This window comes from Coloeus monedula (genome assembly GCF_965178545.1).
Source record: "Coloeus monedula genome assembly, chromosome: 8".
Lineage (NCBI taxonomy): Eukaryota > Metazoa > Chordata > Aves > Passeriformes > Corvidae > Coloeus > Coloeus monedula.
In genome coordinates, this window is record NC_138788.1 from 25,358,862 (window position 1) to 25,378,120 (window position 19,259).

Genomic DNA, 19,259 nt, shown 5'->3' on the forward strand with positions numbered 1-19,259 from the left:
TCTATTAACAACAGAACTCATTTTTATTAGATAAGGCAAAATAAACACCATGAAGCTGTGCCAGAGGGCTGCCCCTCACCTCAGCCTCTTAGCAGCGACTGCCTACTGAGTTGTACAGTCTCCATCTCCACTGTTAGCTGCCTTTATCTTCTTCAGCTCCTTCTGCAGCTGCTCTTCTGCAGCCAGGATCTCCTTCGGCTTCTGGTACTGTAGGACAGAGAGAAATGCCCTTAGCACTCCTGAACTCCTGTTCAGCCTCTGCTCCAAGCAAACCAACTGCGGCCTGTTGCTGCCGGCCCAGCAGGGGCCCTCCTGCCAAGGGAGGCTTTGCCATTACCAGCTGCCTCTGAAGCCTATTTAGAGAAGTTGTGCCATCAAGCTAGAGACATTTGCCAAGTTCTGGAGTGTCTTTTACAGTACAAGTAAAACTTTCCAGTTAGATGTGGAATCCTAACCCCCACCAACCCCTCTGGAATATCCTGGCAAGCAGATCCTTGCTGTGCTGACTGTACGCTCGCAAGTGGTTTTTTTATATATAAAATATGATTTTCTTTTTTTATGCAAAGACAAGTAAGAGTTGCAGTTCCTCTCTTCCCCTCAGAGGTCCTTCACCCAGCTGCAGCTTAGCAGTGGATGCAGGTGCTTTTTGCAAGGTTTGGCCAGTAGCAAACAGAAGCTCAGGAGGACTCAAGGTGCTCCTCTTGGCCTGTTTCCTCTGCAAATGCAGCCCAGCTCTGCTGCCAGGTTTCCCACGGAGGGTGTGCCCTCTGTGTAGCTGACTTCTGCACTGGATAGGACAAGCACCTGTTGCACAAAAGCATCTGTCTGCTCCTTGCAACAAGAAGTGTGTGCCCATGTTGCTAGTCTCTTGCTTCCACCACATGTGAAAGTGTTCCCTCTCTGACACAAAGAAGCAGGTGATTATTTTTTTAATTATTTTTTAAGACTGCAAGACCTCAAAGTGCAGCAGTCCTTGGACTCTTATGCTCTGAGACAAGCGAAACTTAGTGTCACTGAGAGTAGAGCCTTGCTCAGGCCTGATGGAGGGAATACATGGAAAATAGGCCATGACAGACACTCTTCCACCTGCATGTCACCTTGAGCAGCAGGCAGGGCCCCTCCTGCAGCCTGGGGTCTCTTGGCTAGTGTCAGCATGCCCAGTGTAATCTGAAACTCCCACCGACTGTGTGACAGAGAAGGGGCCGCATGGGTGACCGTCAGCAGATCTCCCTGCTCTGCCTTATTTCCCCACATATAAGAATTTTAGCTTCTTTGTGGACATAAAGACAAGGGCAAAGTGCTGTTCTGCTTGGCTAAAGCCTCACCGTGATGATCAGGGTGTTGTTGGCATGGGTGAAGCTCAGGGCAGCTGCATCCAAGGGAAGGTGGTATCGGTCCAGATCAGGAATCGAGAACTTTTTATAGTACCTACAAATGAGAGAGGAGACAGAAATAAGGAAGGTGTGATTTCTGTTCCCCCACTAGCAGTGCTGAGACACAGACTGCTGTTCTACAAGGTGTAGATGAGGACAATAGACCTCTCAGGGTTGGCAGGAGGCCCTTGTGCCATGTTGTGTGACTGCCGGTGCCCCCAGGTTAGCAGGAACACTAGAAACAAACCTCCAAACTGGAAATCAGAGCTGGCAAAGTCCTGAAGAGCTTTGGTGTGTGACAGCAGGCTTGGTCCTCCAGCTTGCCCTCATGTGTTAGACTACTCAGCCCTAACAAGGTGTTCCTTGTCTTTTTCCCTTCTCATGGCCTCTCATTCCCTCTAAGTAGCAGCTTCCTTTAGCTTTTGTCAAAATAGCTGTCAAAGCTCTTGTGCCATATGACTTACTTTCCTCAGCAAATTACTTACTTTCCTCAGTGATGTACCATTTTGTGTTGCAATCCTTCCTAAACCCCTCTTTTTAACTTCTTGCTTTACTTCCTAGGTAACTTCTTGCTTTGGTGGCATGGTGGTACTCAGGCATACCCCTGGGCACAGATCTCCAGGTGTAACTATCCACAATCACCTCAGCCTCTGCTCTGCAGCATCTCCATGCAGCTCCCATGGTGGCTGTGGTGCTCCTCTGCCCTTACAGCTCTCCTAGTTGTTCCTTCCCTGGGTTCTATCCCAGTCTTCCAATAACCTCTCACATCCAAGCAGAGGACAGAGAGGTTTTGCCAGCTAAGAGATTTCCTAAGACTTTGGACCCAGAACCCTGTAGATCTGTGTCTATGTTTGCCTGAGATCTTCTGTGCGTGGCATGGCTTGCCCTGCATCTACTGCTTCTCTCTGGGGCTGCATCAGATACACTGGCTGGTGGTCCTGTGCCCACCCAGAGGCATGGCTGGATTCTTAGTCTGTTCCAGCACTGTTGTGGGCAATCCTCTTCAAGGAATTGGCCTGTAGCTGGTACTGAGGTGCCTGGAGCAGAGCGGGAACAGGCAGTGGCTGCTACCATGCCATGAGGGGTGGTTCTTGATTCAGCTGGCTGTGTGTGAGGCTTGGCCTCTCTGGCTACCTCTGCCCAAATTGCAGTTTATTTTCCAAGTCACGGTGAAAACAGCTACAAAGGGCAAATGGCTCTCCCGGTGCAGTGGGAGGAATGTACACGGCTTGTTACCGCAGGGCTCAAACCGTTCTGTGTTGTCACTGCTGTCGGTATTTGGAAAAGGTGGCAGACATGGATAATAAGGGAGATGTCAAAGGTTAAACAGCAGAGATTAGATGAACACAAAGACATGTTAAGGAAGTGTTAACTTCTTACCGATTAGACAAAAAAAAAAGCAGTACACAGAAAAAACCCACTGTTTCAAAGGGCCTTGGGAGTCATCAATGAAACAGCAGCATTCTGCTGCCCCAGGACTAAGGAGAAGGGGAGAAGAATGGCTTTGGCTGGCCTCAGACTAAAATCTGTGACAAGATCAAAGGAAACCAGATCTGCCTTGCCACCCCCCCCCTCCTAACATTACCACTGCCTCTCACTACAATAATTGAATCAGGTTTGGCGTTTGGGGAGGTGGCTTTCTAGGTTTGTTTTTAGAGTTCAGTTTAATGGATTTATTTTACAGCAAGAGGTTTTAAGCAAATCCCACTTGAGCAGCCCTTGCCGTGGCCAGAGGGAACGGAGTGACTGGAGGAAGTGAAGAGCTCCTGTCTGAGCTGGGGAGGTAGCTAGCTGATGGGTGGTTATCCCAGCCGATGCAGGCCGATTCTCTACCCTTGCCTCTCACCCCATGGCCAAGGGCAGTATTACACTCTGAGCCCAAGTCCTGGCCCGAAATCCACAGTATGTATGTGAAATCACCTCTATTATTTTCCTACTGGAAACCCACTTTTTGTCAGCCCATAGGGAAAACTGCTACTGGTATGCTGAGAATTTAGAGCTGAACTACTCAGTAGTGACTTGGCAGCCCATCCTGTTACTTGTGCCTCTGGCTGGCGGTCAGGACAGCTCTGTTGCTCAGAAGCAGCGTGGCTGACTTCCAAGGGTTGGAGAGGCTCCGAGGCTTCCTTTCTCTCCCGTAGTGATGTGCGCTCTCTCTGTGGATTCCATGCTGTTGTTGCTATCTTGGAATTAGTTGCTGAGTGGTGCCTTGCCCTGGCCAAGACCCAGGAGAAATGATCTAAGATATCCTGGAGCCTGTACTAAGTGTGCTAGTGCTGGAGTCTGTCCCCACTCCCTACTGACAGCAACGTCATTCTTGTCCCCAGTGAGGTGGCTTTCAGCTTTAATTCTAAAAGTCCTTAACTGTCAGACACAGGCCATGAGTTACTGTTGGGTCCTCTGACACTAGTCTGAGAGAATAAATGTCAGCTGCTCACGGAGGACTCTTCTGAGAGCGGTACAAAAAAGCCTGAAATCAGGTAGGGGGTAGGTAAAGGCTCAGTGCTACATTATAACCTTACAGCACCTACGCAGGAGGTTCCCACATACACAGGCAAGGAACTTCCCACATACACACCACTACCCCAGTAGGACTGCAGTAGGTAAGCCTGTCTGTGACAGTATGTGGTTGGATTTAGGATCAAGTCCTCCATTCCTGTCCTAGTTCCATGTGTATCCATGTGTGGCCAGTAGGAATATCATTATCTTTTGCTACCTAGGTCTCCCTACTAAAGCACCACTGTTCTGTGAATCCCTCTGTGTGCATTCAGGCCAACATTTCTGTATAAGAGCTGTAATTGCTTGCTGTTTTCCATGGGGTAACTTCCCTCTTTCCAGCCTTCTGGTTTTGAGCCCCCAGGTGTGCTGATGTGCAGAGCTCCAGCAGCCCTTTGCCGGGAGACTGCGGGTACCGCATCGCGAAGCCCTCAGCAGCCGAGAGGCCACAGTTCTGTGCCGACAGCACCACCTACAGCCACTTCCATCAGCTTCCCTTGTGCTCCCAAGGCTCACTCTGTGCACTCACTTCCCAACCCTTCAGCTCATCTTGGCTTATCTGAGGTTGTAGATGCTTTGGGACACTTTGTGTTTCATTCCATGTGAGATGCCATGTACTGACACACTACAAGATGCAGCTTTAAAAGCATTTTCCATTTTTTTTCTTCCAATCTCAAATCTCTTTTGGCAGAACACTGTGGTGCTTCCTTTCCAGATTCAGTCTGTCTATTTTGTTTACTACCTCCAGATGATATCACTGGCATTGTGACTATAGAACATGTTTATGCAGGGAGATCTGTCTGTCTGGGTGCCCACGATTTTGCTGTACATGTTGAATCCTGCAGCATTCTGAGATGCAGTGACTAAATCAGAGGGAGACGATGGAATGTTCTAGCTTCAAGAGGTCTGCAAGACTCTTTCTTTTTCTAAGGAAGCGACACCTAACGGGGCAAGAACAGAGCAAGCACCACCCTACTGGAGCCAAGATGAGAAGCCCTACTGTAAAGGTGTCTGAGGCAGTTGGGAATGGAAATCGGGCAGCAGGAAATGTGCTGCAAGGTTGGAGCCCCTCAGCCCTTGCACACTAGAAGGGGAGGCAGCCCCCTGTGCAATCACTAGCCTGTCCTCTGTGCCAGCCCACCCCAAGGGACTGTCAGCACTGGCAGTGCTGTCCTTACTGACTTCTTGTTGGTGGTCCGGATGACACAGCAGCGCTGCTCCTCCTCCACAGAGACACTGTAGACCTCCTTGGGGTAGGGAAGGTTACGGATCCGCCACTGGAAGCTGCTCAGGGTATCCTTCCTCATGAAGATAGGCTACAGCAAACAAGTACCTTTAGCAAGGCCCCTCCGGCTGTCTCCTCTCCTCCCTGTCTCCTTCCTGTACTACCTTGTGAGACTCTGCATGGGAGTAGCTGTTCTTTCACACTGGAGCATTAGGGAGTAACTCAAGAAGCTGCCTGAGCATCACTTTCCTACAGCTAGGACTGGTCTGCCTTTGCCCAGAGCACTGCTTGCAGGAGGCTGAAAGAGTGCAGTGAAGAAGCCTTGCAGTACAGAGGGGGGGCCTCTTCCTCACAGGCAACCGAATACGGAGCTCTGCCTGCTCTAGGAACCTGCTAGGTTCAGTCCTAGCTCTGCCCCAGTTTTTGGTGCAGAGCTGTGCTTGTGTTTCAGGTCTGTACAAAAGATGGTGAGAGACTAAAACATCTGCCCCCTAAGCTAGAGGGATGTGAAGATGAAACAGGCTGTGCTTTATTAGGGAGCAGCCTGCTATGCACTGCCTGTGCCTTTCATTGCTATCACCTCTGTTTTCTATCCCCTGACTTGTCCTGGCACTGGCCCTCCTGCCAGCGTGCTCTTTCAAGCCAGGATAGTAGTTGGCCAACACAGCAATACAGTTTCTTTACTTAAGGAAACTACAAATCTCTTGAAGACCCCCAAAGAACCTAAGCCTGTGCCTTCTTTCTACTCAGCCCTGCAGTTTTGGGGTGATTTGTAGCAGAGCACTGAGTGCATTAAGGCTGTCTCTTGGTGATCTGCTCTCTACCAACTACTGCTGTAAGCACAAGACAAGGTAGTTTTAGGTGCAGTGGTACCTGCAGACCCTTACATACATTTGAGCTGCTCTCTGTTATAAGCTCTGAATCCAGTGCTCCCAGAAACGGCGAGGTCGGCTCTCCCACTTCCACCTGCCACTTGCCGGTGCCCCCTAGGGTGTTCTTCTCTCGCCATTTTCTACCTGGAAAAGAGAGAAGGCTTTTCATTCTTCTGCTCTATAAGAGCTCCAGGAACTGACTGCCAAAGCTGCCCAGCACACTGAGATGATATGAATATATGTATCTTAATTCCAGTAATTTCCACTTTGGTGTGAGCTGATCTGCTAGTTGGCCTATTCCTAGGTCAGAAACTCTGTACTGAATGCCTCTCTATTTTTTTGCTACTTGGTGCTGAAGCCATGGTGGGGTTGCAACAGGTGCTGTGCTGCAGCTGATGTGGTTTTGGACAAGAGCCATAATCGACACCTTGTCTGCGGTAGTAGAAGCCACCAAAAAGCATATTTCAGCCCTTCATGTGGTACAGACTCGGTGCCTGGCAACTATGATGACAATCCCATGTAGTCCATCGAAGTCTGTTGTGACAGATGGGATGTTTTGGGGAGATCCTGGGCTAAAGCAAGGTCTGCTATGCCATGAAGGTCAGAGAACCCTGGCTGCAAGCTGAACCCTACTTCTGACCCTACAAAATTCCGCTACAGACATGCCTGTCTTCCAAAATAGTCAGGGATGATTTGTTCCTGACCAGCTGGTCCCTCTCAACACCCCAGCCCTGAAGGTATAGACCCACTGCCCTGCAGTTCTGCCCTGACCCACGTCTGCTGGGGGCCAGCTGAGAGCACCACTTACTCATTAACTGGCCAGTCTTAATGTCGTACTCTTCGGCCATCTCCTTCCCATCCTCGAACAAGTAGTGGATCTTCCGCTTCCCTAGAGGCAAGACAGATGGTGAGAGGAAACGGGATACAGCTACCTCTGGGCGCAGGGCTCTGTCCCACTGTCTGGGGCCCTATCCCATTGTCCAGGACCCCGTCCCACTGCCTGGGGGGACGAGGCACTGCCCCGTAAGCTCGCGTTGATGGCCTTGTGTCCTTCCCCGGCCCGGGGCGCGGGGCTGTGCCCGGGAGCGCTCCCCTCCGCACCCGCTCTCTGCAGGACCACCCCAGACCCCGCGACGGGGCAGGCGGGGGCTGTCCCGACCCTCGCCCCGCGGTTACCGTCCTGCACCAGCGCCGTCTTGCGGGCCGCCCGCAGCCGCTCCAGCCAGCTCGGCACCGCCATGGCGGCCGCGCCGTCGCCGCGGCAACGCGGAAACTTCCGCCGGCCCCCGGAAGCGCTTCCGGCCCGGCCGAGCTGAGCGCGGCCCTGCGGCCGCGGCCCCGCTCTCCTTCGGGGCCCTTCCGCTCTCCGGCTGCGCCCCCTCGGCTCCCGCCTGCCCTCGGCTCGCCCGGGCACAGCCGCGAGGTCTGGGGTGTCGTTCTTGCCCCGAGGTTGTGGGTGCTGCCAGCCCCGGCTTGGTGGCCTTGAAACCTTCACGGCCTGAGGGGGCTGGCAAGGCAGGTTTGGTACCCGGCGCGTGGGTTGTGCTTTAGAGGAGTTAAAATACAGCCTGCAGAAACACACTTCTGAGCCCTGGAACGTACTTGGGGACCCAGAACCTTGGCAGGCTTTTGGTCTGGGTTTTTTCTTTATGTAATAGAAAGGATTACTGTTTCCAGAGGGCTCTTTTTGATCAAAACGACGTGAAAACTGAAACGTTTCAGCGAAGGTGAGTTTTAGAAACGTAGCAGGGTTTCTGTTCTCCTGGAGCTGAACCCTTCCTCGCAGAAGCAAGGACTTGATTGAGCTCTGGGTTGGTTTTCAGAGGGTTATGTTTAATGCTCAGATGAGAAGGTGACCATAGCAGGAAACCATGGCCAGGTGGGACCATTTTCAGCCTTTCCAGGTTTGGAAGGATAGGTTTGTGTTGGACCATGTGTGAGAAACCTCTACGCGAAACCCAGAGTGCTGCACAGAGAGGAAACCAAGCTGGTGTTGACTCAACGCTGCAGCCACATGGAAGGGGCTGTTGGCATATACAGTGATTCAGGAAACTGGGCTACAGAAAACGGAGCTTCCTTCTATCCTGGTACTTCAAGCTCCAAAGTTTGTTTTTGCAAGGCTAGTAATGGTAAAGCTGCAGTTGTACCCATATTGAACTCGGCTAGTTGGTCTTTAGTAATTTGTTGTATCCAGATGAAGCCAAGTTGGGAGTTTTCCTCTTGTGGCTGTGTGAAGCACTTGGTGTCAATCAGCTGTTTTATCTCAGTAGGTGACTGGATTTCAGCCCTGGCACAAGAGGTCTCTTGGGAATGTGCTTAAGAAATACCCGGGAAATGAAGTTGCTTCTTTTGGCTGAGCAGATAGGAGCTCTAAAATGTTAAAGTAGTTGAATGTTTTCCATTGTAAGAACTCAGCTGTAGAGGTTTCTAGGACATTCTAGGGCTGCAATTCTTGATTTCGGTTGCCTCCCTCAGGCTGAGCATTTTTGGAAGGCAACAACAAAAAAAGAACTTCAGGACAACAAAGACAGTGAGCAACAAGAGTGAATCTTGAGTTGTGATTAGATAAGATCTAAGCAACCTTGCTCTTTCTCATTTGTATTTAGCAATTGCTGCTAACCTTCCCACCGGCCCTATGGAGCCACGAGGGATTGTCAAAGCCTTTCCCAAGAGGAAGAAGGTGAGGGATGATTCGGGGAAAAGCATCCCTCCAAAGATCCTGAAAGAGGAAGGAACAGAGATACCTGAGGGTAAGTCCTGTGTCCCTATGATGTGGGATATAATACTTACACCCAGCTTGTTAACTGCAAGTGCTGTTCCCCAAAGGCTTTTTCTGGCCCTCAGTGTGTTTTTCTGTAGAGGTCATGTCCAGCTTGCTTTGGTGTGTCCAGCTGGAGCCCCCCAAAGACTGCCTGCCAGGGCTGTTGCCATCAAGTCCTGTGTGAGAGATGTAGTAGCCCTGCTGGGCTGGGGCACTTTCCCTTGTCACTGTGTCCCTGCCCCTGTGCTTTCCTCAGCAGAGTGGCTGAAACCAGTCATCGCCTACGTGTTGCAAGCCGGCATTGGCCAGGCCAGGGCCGAGATCTTCCACAGGCAGATTGTCCAGAACGGGGGTGTCGTACACAGCCAGCTCTCCTTGGAGGTGACACACGTCATTGTGGCTGAGGACATGGACTGCGATCGCGCCTTTCGGCTCCTCAAGTTAACCAAGCTGCGCCCGGGGCTGCAGCTGGTGAAGGCATCCTGGCTGAGTGCTTGCATTAGAGACCAGAAGCTGCTGAGTACTGCTGGCTATGGTGTCTTTATGCCTCCCAGGTATGCAAATGCCACGCTGCCATCCCTCCCTGCAGTTCTTCTATCCTAAACTGCATAGCACTAAAATCTGACCTCTGCTCGAAATCTTGGACTGCAACTCCTTGCAGCTCCTGTGAGCATGACTCAAAGTTCTGTGGGGTAGCAAAACATGTAATAGGGCCCAAACATATTACCATAAGTCCTTTCACTTGCTACAAGCACTAAAGGCACATCTTCCTGATCCATCAGTGATAACAAGATGTCTCTTAAAAATGCTGAGGTTTAAATACTGTTTCTTACTTATTGCAGATGAAAGGTAGAGAATTGGCAACTAGGCACAAGAGGAAATAAGGAATGGAGCAGCAGGCACAGGTTAGGAGCAAAATGTTTTGGCAAGGTTTTGGAGAGAGAGCCTAAGAATGAGGTAGGTAGGAGTGGAAGTTGCAGGTCAGCAAGGTAGATGGTAACTGGGGAGGTGAGCTAAAACCAGAGTAATTAATCTGTGATCTGAGAGAGTAGAATTCATATGGGTTATTTGGTCCAGTCCAAAACATGCAGAAGGATTTCTTGGTCAGACTTCTGGGGGCTGGGAAGTCCTCCTTCCCCTGTACTAAGACATCCAATCCATGGCAGGTACCTGGAGGAGGGAGAGTTCCAGAAAGAACAGCAGCAGATCCTGGACAGAGTAAAAATCCAGCCCCCAGCAGAGACGGGAGCAGTGAAACCAAATACTGAATCACAGGTGGAACATTCCTCACAGCAAGGCTTGGGCACCCTTGGACAGCAGCAACTGGCTGAGGTGAGGCTTTCCTGCACAGATCCATCTCCTTGTGAACAGATCCTGCATGCTGCTTTTCCTGGCTAAGAGCATCCCTGATCCCTCCAGGGATACAATGTGAGATTTTCTCAGCAAGGGGAAGGTGTTTGGATGTTTCAGTGAGTTGTGTGGCCAGACTCAGGCTGTGGACATGGTTACTGCTTCTCTTTGTCCTTTTTAGCTGTTCAGAATAAAAACAATGCCCCTTAAATTGCTGTTCCCATCAGAACATTTCCAGCTGAAGCAGTCCTGGTGCTCTGATCAGGCCAAGGCTCACTATGGTGATACTCACTTATGTCCTTTTGAGGAATATTCCCTGTCTGAGAATATCTCCCTTTCAGGAAGCTGTCTCTGATATTTCATCCCATGTTCCTGCCTTAGCCATATGGACCAGTTCTTCACTCCTTGGCAAACACCCTGTTCAGACCCGTGTTTGTACAGTGGATCAGGTTGCTACCAGAAGCATTGTGGAGGTGTTCTTAAAATATCTGTGTTGGGTTATTAGTGGCCTCTGCAGTGAGTCAGCTTCTGTGGCCTGCTGTTAGCTTTCCATCCTTTCTCTGTATTTTTGCTCAAGTTTGCTGAGTTCTTCTTGGGCATTGGTGTCATTCAAATCTATCTGTAGCAAGGTTACCTCAAACATCCCCAGCAGCTCCCTTGTATTGCTGGCATCTGCTTTGCAACACAGTCCAAATTTTTGTTGCAGAAAACGCTGCAATTACTCTCTACCTGGCAGCTCACTGAGGGCACAAAAGCCACATTTGTAGACATTTCAGTAAAATCCCTTGTCCCAGGCTTAGACTGTGTGACTTGGGGAGGAGTTGGGTACCTTGAGACTTTAAAGACAGCTACTTGAGACCCAGCTACAACAGTAAAGCTGAAACTTAGCTTAGAAGTAGCTTCTGTTTTTTAAGCACAGAGTCTTTTCCAGCTTGGGTGGATGTTTTTTCTCTAGGAAATGATGGGCGTGCCAGTGTTTCATACTAAACAGGGACTGATCGGGGAGTTCTGCCTTTGGATGTAAACTCCTTTGAGGAAATCCTGTTACCAGTCAGACTGTAGCAATCACTTTCTGACTGGCATTCAGATGCAGTCTCTGCAAGGCAGCCTCAAGCAGTGGCTGTTACTCTCTGTGAACCTGGGGCTGTCACCCCAGGCTGCCTGTCTCCCTCTCAAGTAGCCAATTGCTACCAGTTGGTTTTGCACATGTGGTTGTAAAGAGTCCATCAGCTTTGCTGACAAAGCGTAGAGTCAGGGATTTAAGGGCTGTTTCACCTCTGTGACACTGCTGGCCAAGAGGATGGGAATTGCTTCCAGCTCCAGCTGCAGAGTTCTTTGCATTGTGATTGGATAACGTGTCCTTAAATGCTTTTAAGGGGCTTACTGACTTACCTGAGCACTCTGAGGCTTTGCTGCCCTTAGAGAGAACAGCATCTTAAGGGAGTTGCATTTCAAGACAAATTAAACTGATTTAGTCTGTCAAATCCTCAGTCTGACCCAGTCTTCTGAGTTATAAAACAAGACTGCAAAACACATCCTGTCTATTTTGCTGAAAGACTTCAGCTCTGTATCTTGCAGGAGTTGTGTCTCCAGACCTCCTACTTCCTCAGCCAGCAGAACCAGAGGTTGTAAGGATGTGGCTCTGACTAGGCTGACACTCTGCAGAAACTCGTAACAGGACATGGTGTGCTGCATGTAATTGCTGGACTGATCCCAAACAACCCTGCACTGCTCAGAGTTACTTCCATGACATGGAAACTCTTGGATCTTCATAGACTCCTGTGTTTATACATCAGGGGAGATGGGGACCCCAGTGAGCAAAGCAGTCTACAAAGCCTCTGTGCGGCTTTCCACTTCTATCCCCTTTTGTTCATTACCTGAAGCCAAGGCTCATTGTTTCTTAAGTCTACACAGAGGCATCCTAATGCTGAGGGTATCAGCAAATGCATACATTGGTTCTTTCTTCTGTCACTGAGGAATGTGGAGTCCTTTGTGTCATTCCTTCCTCCCCCTTTTCTCTTGCAGATAGCCATGGGGAAAATGAGGGGGTTTTAATTTACTACTCTGTTAAGATTTTGTGTCTGTAAACTGAAAACAAAGTTCAGTGCCTATCTCCTGTCATCTGCATCATGGGGTAGAAGTTGCTGAGTCTGAATGTGAGAGATGTGCCTGTGCTGCCACCAGACGAGCTAAAGGTTTCCCAGTGGGAGTAGGGAGTCAGGATCTCTGCCAGCCAGGGATTTTGGCATTGTCATACCTTGCTGCTGGCAGCAGTTGCTCACTTAGTGTCTTAACCTCAGTTGGGTCTCAGGGACTTGGCTGTAGGAGGGGCTGTGTGTTTGAATCACAGGTGGACAGCAGTATAGTCTCCTGTGCAGTGTGATGTGCATGTGTAGCTTGAGGCAGTCACTTCTAGAGGTGGCAACTGGAGCATGGTGTGCCCGGAAGGGAGGGTGGTCAGTGCTCTGGCTTCCTAGTCTCAGAAGTAGCCTGTGCCAAAGGGGACACATGAGGGATGCACTTACTCTCACATGGCTGCTTTCTGATCTCTCTGTAAAGAAATACTCTGATGATGAAGACAGTGAAGGAGAAGATGCTGCTGTCACCCAGGGAGATCTGGAAGCATTGATTTCTGGCCGCTACCCTGTGAAATCATCAGAGGAGATCAGTGACAGCTCTTACACAGTGGCCCAGCCTCCCAGCAAGTGGGTTTGTGCCCAGTCTTCCAACACCAAGAAGGAAAATCACAACCAATGCATCACAGAGAAGCTGGAAGTGCTGGCAAAGGCTTACTCTGTCCAGGGAGACAAGTGGAGAGCTCTGGGCTACTCCAAAGCAATCAACGCGCTCAAGAGCTACCACAAACCAGTCACCTCCTACCAGGTAAAACACCTCCCCAGGGGGGTGGAGCAGGGAGATAGACCTTTGATGGAAGTTGTATAGCAAGTGCTGGTTGGGATTTATTGACCACACACAGTGTTTTCAGAACAGCAGAAAAATGGAATCTGAGCATTTTAGGGCCAGATCTGAACACTCACAAGATAAATGCCTTCCTTGGACACAGTGCAGGGACATTTTCACCTTCCTCTTCATCAACAGCAACTGGCCACCAGTAGAGATAACACATAAAACTAACTGGAGTTTTATGGACTGTGGCAGTCCTGCAGTTCAGTGTGTTCATGTTTCAGTCCCACTCTGCAGGCTTGTCCTTTTCCACTAGAATTGATCCACCAAGGTAAGTTTGGGCTAGAGAGGAGGCTGTCAGGCAGAACTAGTCCTGCCACTTACCCTTTACTCATCAATTGACTAACCAGGCTGTGAGTCAGTAGCAGCTCCCCAGCTTGTCTTTGCTTTTCCAGTAGCAGCTCTGTTTTCTTTCTAGGAAGCCTGTAAAATCCCTGGGATTGGGAAGCGGATGGCAGAGAAGATCCTGGAGATCTTGGAGAGTGGGCACCTGCGCAAGCTGGATCACATCAGTGAGAGAGTGCCTGTGCTGGAGTTATTTTCCAACATCTGGGGAGCAGGGGTCAAGACAGCTCAGATGTGGTACCAGCAGGTAAGTTCAGTGCCTTACATACAAGGCTTTCAGGTTATGATTTGAAGACCGCTGCTGAGTGTAGGAGAATTACTTTCACAAATGGTTTTAAATTGCCAATATCTACAGGTAAGATTTAAATCTGGTTTTTTGGGAGGACCTATGAGGCTGGGTCCCATTGTGTCTCAGCACCCAGCTGAGACTTTAGTTGTGGTGGGGTGGGTAGAGGACAAAGATGTGGAGAGGAGGAGTGGGAGACATGCTGCCTCTGCTCTAGCATCACTCCTTGGAGCTCATGTCACACTAGTCATGGCAATGACGTTGCTAAGAGCCAGGCTTGAATCAGGGCATCTTGTCCATGAAAGCTCCTGATGCACTTGCTGGCTGTTGGCTTGTAGCTGTCAGAGCAGCCATCCATCTTGTCTGGAAGTTGTAAAAGTGAGGTTGAAATAATTGTGCCAATAGGAGCAACCCAGCACACTGGATGGGTTCCTTCTTTAAAAGCAGTTTGTCTCCTGAGTACAAGCTAATGAAGCCTGGTTTCCTGTAGTGTTTGGTTTATGACTGGATTCTTGATTGTCTTAAAAATATGGTTGTGTTCATGCTGTTGGCTTTCCCTCATTTGGATATTGTATGTGTTCCTTTACTTGCAGTGCGTGTTTTCCTTCAGGCTGTAGGGACACCATGCCTTAGGAGCAGTAGCCTTCTGTCAGAGAAGGGGTGGAGATTAGAGATGTGAATGGGTAGTAGGATTGCCAAAATCCCTTCTTTTAGGAACCTAAAGTGTTCTCTACATGTGATCTCAGAAGCTTGAGACAGGCTAAATACAATCTCCCCAAATCTTGGTGGAAAGTATGTGAAGAGCAAAGTCTTGGTAGGTGTCTGAATATCAGCACATGGTCTGCACTAGGGTTTCCGGACACTGGATGACATCCGCACCAAGGCCACTCTGACCAGCCAGCAGGCTGTGGGACTGAAGCACTACACGGATTTCCTGGAGCGCATGCCTCGGGAGGAAGCTGCAGAAATAGAGCAGACTGTGAGTAGCTTGGCCCCAGGCCTCAGAGTGCAGTACCTGCTGGGACATGACAGGAAGGTAGACGCTGTGAAAATGGCCCTTGTGTTACAGCTGAGCTCTTCAGCCTCTCCTTTGAGTGGGGTCAGTGCTTGGGGGACCCTTTCTGGGCATGGGCACACAAGGCACCTACCTTGGCCCATAAGAAAGTTCAGTGTGAGTGCCTGGCAAGGAGGAGGATACTTCACAGGGCTCAGTTGTACACACTGCTTTGAAAAAGGCTGCATGTGGCATGGTGGGATAAGCAGGTTCCCAGCTCTGCTTTCCTGCCTCTCATCATGTCTGGAATGTCTGCTTTCAGCTGAGGTCTCCCTGGTGCTGCTTCTCCAAAGGAAGCTGTGAGCACCCCGTGATCCAGTTGTCAGTCAGAGGACAGAGGGTGAATATCCTTTCTGGAAGCAAAGGGGATCCAGGCTGCAAGCGAGTGCTGCTCTAGGATCCCTTGGCACTCCGTGACTATGGGGTGCTAAGTCAGTGTACCCTAATGTGAGCAGAGAGCCTGGGGAACACACTGTCATTTCTTCCCCTGTGCTCTCCAGTCACCATGGAAGCAGCAGCCAGTGTGACCCTGTCACTCGGCCACAGGGCCTGGCCACGAAGAATACCCTCCTGCCAGGCTCCTGCTGGGGTGTCAGTCCTGTGTGCCGGATTAGCCATTTTGGTGGTGAGTGGTCCCTTTCCCAGGCAGGCTGGGCTGAGGAGCTGGCTCTTGGGAGTGGATCTATTGTTATCTTGATGGGATTACTGTGCTCCCCTCCATACACACACACACTCCTCTGATCCAGGCCCAGGAGAGAGAATGAGGGATTAGTCACTGTCTGTGCTGCCTGTCACAGTGAGATCTGAGGAGCTTTTAGGCTCTTGGGTGGGGCTGGGAGTTTTCTAGAAATCTTCATTTAAAGCCAGAAGGGGGGCAAGAACACCAGAGGAGGGCTTGCTCCGCATGAGAAAGGCTTGTGGCTTCTTGGAGCACCTTTGGGGCAAAGGTTAATGGGTTTATCTCTTGCTAATGAAGGATGATCCCCAAGAGTGACAAGGGGCTGTGGGCACAGACACTGCCTTGCTGAACCCCAGCCTCTGTGATGGCCTCATCACTGGGAATTGCTGAGCCCCTCATTATTTGCTGCCAGCAGGGTGATTGGCACAATCAGACCAAGAATACTTTAGGCCTGTCCAGGGACTTGGGAGCCTTTCTTAAACATGTAATGAATGAAGCCATCAGAGTTAGCACTGTCTGCACAAAACTGGAGCTGGGGTCCAGCCTGGAGAAGACTGTAATAGGGGAAGTTCTGATTATGTGTGTGATTGCTGGCAGCAGCGTGTTGGCATCCAAACATAAAATGCTGAGACAATTGTGCATTCTCTGGGTCAGGAAGCCTAGCTCTCCTGCAGAGGCAGAAGTCTCGGCAGAAATGAACTCCAAGGGGTACTCACAGATTTTCTGCTGTATTGGGTCCTGCTGGGGACACTTCATGAGCCCATCCCTGTTTTTGAAACAGGACCTGTGACTATCACCTGTTGAACTTACTCTCTTTGTGGACAGAGCTGGTGAGCCTTGTGCCTGTAGGGCAGCTGAAAAACCTCTTACCTCTTGCTGTCTCAGAAACGGAAGGCTCTGAAAGCTTTGCAGTACTTTGCCCCTTTAGCAGTGCTGCATCTTCCTGTTTGTCCCAGTCCAGTGCTCCCACAAGGTGATGGTCAATCACTGGATAGTGTGGCATTCTGCTGGGTGTTGGCAGGACGGGGTGGAGGCCACCCTGGCTTACTCCTTGCCTGACAGCAGGCCAGCCTTCTTGGTGGGGCGGTGTGCCATGCCTGTCAAGTGTATGGAGACTCTGGAGATGCAGGACAGGTCTCAAGGCAGGCACAAGATCCTTTGCTGCCGTGATGGAACGGGCATGAAGAGGCTGGTGTCTGACTCCTCATCCCTCTTTCTTGAAGGTCAGACAAGCTGCCCTGGCCCTGAAGCCTGGCCTCGTGTGTGTGGCCTGTGGCTCCTACCGTCGGGGAAAGGCCACCTGTGGAGATGTGGATGTGCTGGTCACTCACCCGGATGGGCAGTCTCACCGTGGGGTGTTCAACAAGCTGCTCGACAGCCTCCGCAGGAGTGGTAAGAGGGTGGGGAAGCTGCTCTTAGAATGGCCAGGGTGAGGAGGCAGTGAGGTGGATGGCATTCATTGACGGATAGGTGATCACTTTTCCCAAGGATAGGACATCTTGTTAGTCCTTAAAATTACTGCCCCTGGACCTGGCTCAGCTGTAGTGTTAAGGAGGGAATAGTGCTGCAGCTCAGCACGTTATCCCTGGGGTCCCACAGCGCGTTATGAGACATCTCTGCTGCTCTCTGGGCAGTGGGGAGTTCAGCATGAAGGTGTCAGTCTCTACCGTTCAGCTCCTCTTGGCCTGTTCTCTCTCCCCAGGCTTCCTTACAGATGACCTGGTGAGTCAGGAGGACAATGGTGATCAGAAGAAGTACCTGGGCGTGTGCCGCCTGCCCGGGCCAGCGCAGCGTCACCGCCGCCTCGACATCATCGTGGTGCCATACCAGGAGTTCGCCTGTGCCCTGCTCTACTTCACGGGCTCGGCTCACTTCAACCGCTCCATGCGCGCCCTGGCCAAGACCAAGGGCATGAGCCTGTCGGAGCACGCGCTCAGCTCGGCCGTGGTGCGAGGCCCTGGGGGTGCCAAGGTGTCGTCTGGCCATACTCTGCCCACTCCCACCGAGAGAGATGTCTTCATTCAGCTGGGGCTGCCCTACCGGGAGCCCTCAGAACGAGACTGGTGATGCCTGGTTGTCAGCCTGGGCTCACTGCTGTGCTGCTGTTTTGAAGGATCTGATTTCCCCAGTGCTGCTCTGTGGTGCCTGCAGGTTGAGGAACATATCCCAGCAAACTGGGGCTCCTTGCAAGCTTGAGGCCTGGCTGCTGGGTAGAGCTCTGTGGCTTCTTCAGCAGAGGCTGTGGGCTGGAACCACACTGGAAGTGCTGTCTTGGTGCGACTACCAGAAGGGCTCACTGCCCATCAGCTACCTTGGCCCTGCTGTACCCGGCTTTGGAAGACTGGGCTGCAGAACCTTATGATCCAGCCCCTGACAGTGCTTGGGAACGAGGGAAGTGGGATGCATCTTCCTCTGTGTCTAAGCACTGACACTCCAAAAATTGAACTGTGAATGAAGGTAACAGCTTCTAGCTTGGCTCTCTGACGGGCCTTCCCCCTTCTCACTACTGCTGGCAGCTGCTACTGCAGGAGTCACAAGCCAAGCAGTTAACCTGTGCTGCTGCTGTGTCCTGTCTGAGCTGATGTGTCCCTTGGTGGGTCCCACTGCACAGGGCCAGGCTGCTGTGACTGCCACCAGCTTTCTCTGGTGCCAGCTAAGCCTTGAAATAGACGTAGGGACCTGAGGTGCTGTGCCTGCTTGCTCCCAGCCTTGTGTGCTGGGGATCCTCCAGATTTACTGAGAGCCCTGGTCTGGCCCAAGAACTCCTTTCCTCTCAGTGCAGGAGAGGAACAGAACTCACAGCTTGGGGAGCTGTGCTCAGGAAGGATTTGAATGTAATGGCACTGAATGTAACCCAGCAGGGCTGTGTGTCTGTCTGTAGGAGTCATGGAGACAGAGAGAAACACAAGGAAATAGTTAAGTTCTAATTTGGGCAAAGCAAAGCTTTTTTCCTTTTTTTTGTGTGGAAGCCATGGAGTCATCTGGTCTTTGATCAGGGAAAGTGTGTGTGTGTTTGTATATGCATGTGCCTGTGGCTGGTCCCACCTGTTCCATGGGAGTGAATTTTATTTCTCAGGAAACCTGCACTATTTTATATTGTGGAGATGAATTTCCCAGAGTTGTAGAGTGCTCTGTCTGTTACAGGTATTGCAGTGGTTGCTCCTGGCAGAGGTGCCACGGTGGGCATCTCTTGTGCCAGGACCCCGGGGCTCCTGCTCCCTTGTGGGGGATCTGGCCCTGTTGCACATAGCAAGACAAAGCTGCACGTTTGCTGCTAGGGCAGGCGCAAACCAGGTGTCCTGTGGCTGCTGGGCATCACCAGGGCTGGGGCTTTGCTGGGGTGGCCCAGACCCCAGCAGTGGCATTTGTGCTGGGACACCTGAGGGAAATGAATGTCTTTTAGCCTGTCTTGGTGCTTTGAAATTTGAAGTGTAATAAATAAATCCCCTCTCTCTTTTCCCTTGGTATCTGTCTCTTTTTGCTCTCTGCACTGCAACTGTTGGGACTTTCTCCTGTGGCTTACCAGGAGCTCCTCCTGTGCTGGCCCATTTCTCTGGTTGCAGTGGAGGTGGAGAACATGCAGTGGAGACTGTCACACTGTTGGACCAGCACTTCTGGCTCTCAGGGCAGGGAGTTGCTGGCCACCATCCTTCCTTACCATCCTCTGTCCTGGCATCCAGCTGGCCACATGCCTGAGCTGGGATTGGCTGTTCCCAGAGAAAGGAGCGATTCTTGAGCTGTGAGCCTTGGGTTGAGCTCTTTCTTCAGGTGTGGAGTCAGGGAAGGATTGCTGTCAGCTTTTTCGTATTCATCAAACAGTAGAGCATGTGGGAGTTGGCTGCTGTTCTGTGTCG

At 50.9% G+C, this 19,259-nt stretch overlaps 2 protein-coding genes across 4 annotated transcripts; one reads left to right on the forward strand and one right to left on the reverse strand.

Annotated features, from left to right (window-relative positions):
• On the reverse strand, positions 1–7,343 carry DPCD (deleted in primary ciliary dyskinesia homolog (mouse)). The gene is made up of 6 exons (XM_082286411.1): positions 7,143–7,343; positions 6,775–6,855; positions 5,986–6,110; positions 5,052–5,185; positions 1,326–1,428; positions 1–207 (listed from the first exon to the last, which is right to left on the reverse strand). Exons 1-6 carry the CDS (start codon positions 7,204–7,206, stop codon positions 103–105), a joined length of 612 nt encoding a protein of 203 aa, XP_082142537.1. The 5' UTR covers positions 7,207–7,343; the 3' UTR covers positions 1–102.
• On the forward strand, positions 6,741–18,862 carry POLL (DNA polymerase lambda). Of its 3 annotated transcripts, none has more exons than XM_082286408.1 (9): positions 6,741–6,873; positions 8,573–8,716; positions 8,984–9,281; positions 9,894–10,059; positions 12,637–12,960; positions 13,460–13,633; positions 14,523–14,651; positions 16,629–16,797; positions 17,108–18,862. In XM_082286408.1, exons 2-9 carry the CDS (start codon positions 8,602–8,604, stop codon positions 17,470–17,472), a joined length of 1,740 nt encoding a protein of 579 aa, XP_082142534.1. In that variant the 5' UTR covers positions 6,741–6,873; positions 8,573–8,601; the 3' UTR covers positions 17,473–18,862. The 3 variants fall into 3 exon arrangements, with proteins under 3 accessions (XP_082142534.1, XP_082142533.1, XP_082142535.1); XM_082286407.1 differs by lacking the exon at positions 6,741–6,873 and adding an exon at positions 7,558–7,693; XM_082286409.1 differs by lacking the exon at positions 6,741–6,873 and adding an exon at positions 7,558–7,693 and having other exon boundaries at positions 8,987–9,281.
• The last annotated feature ends 397 nt before the right edge of the window (positions 18,863–19,259 follow it).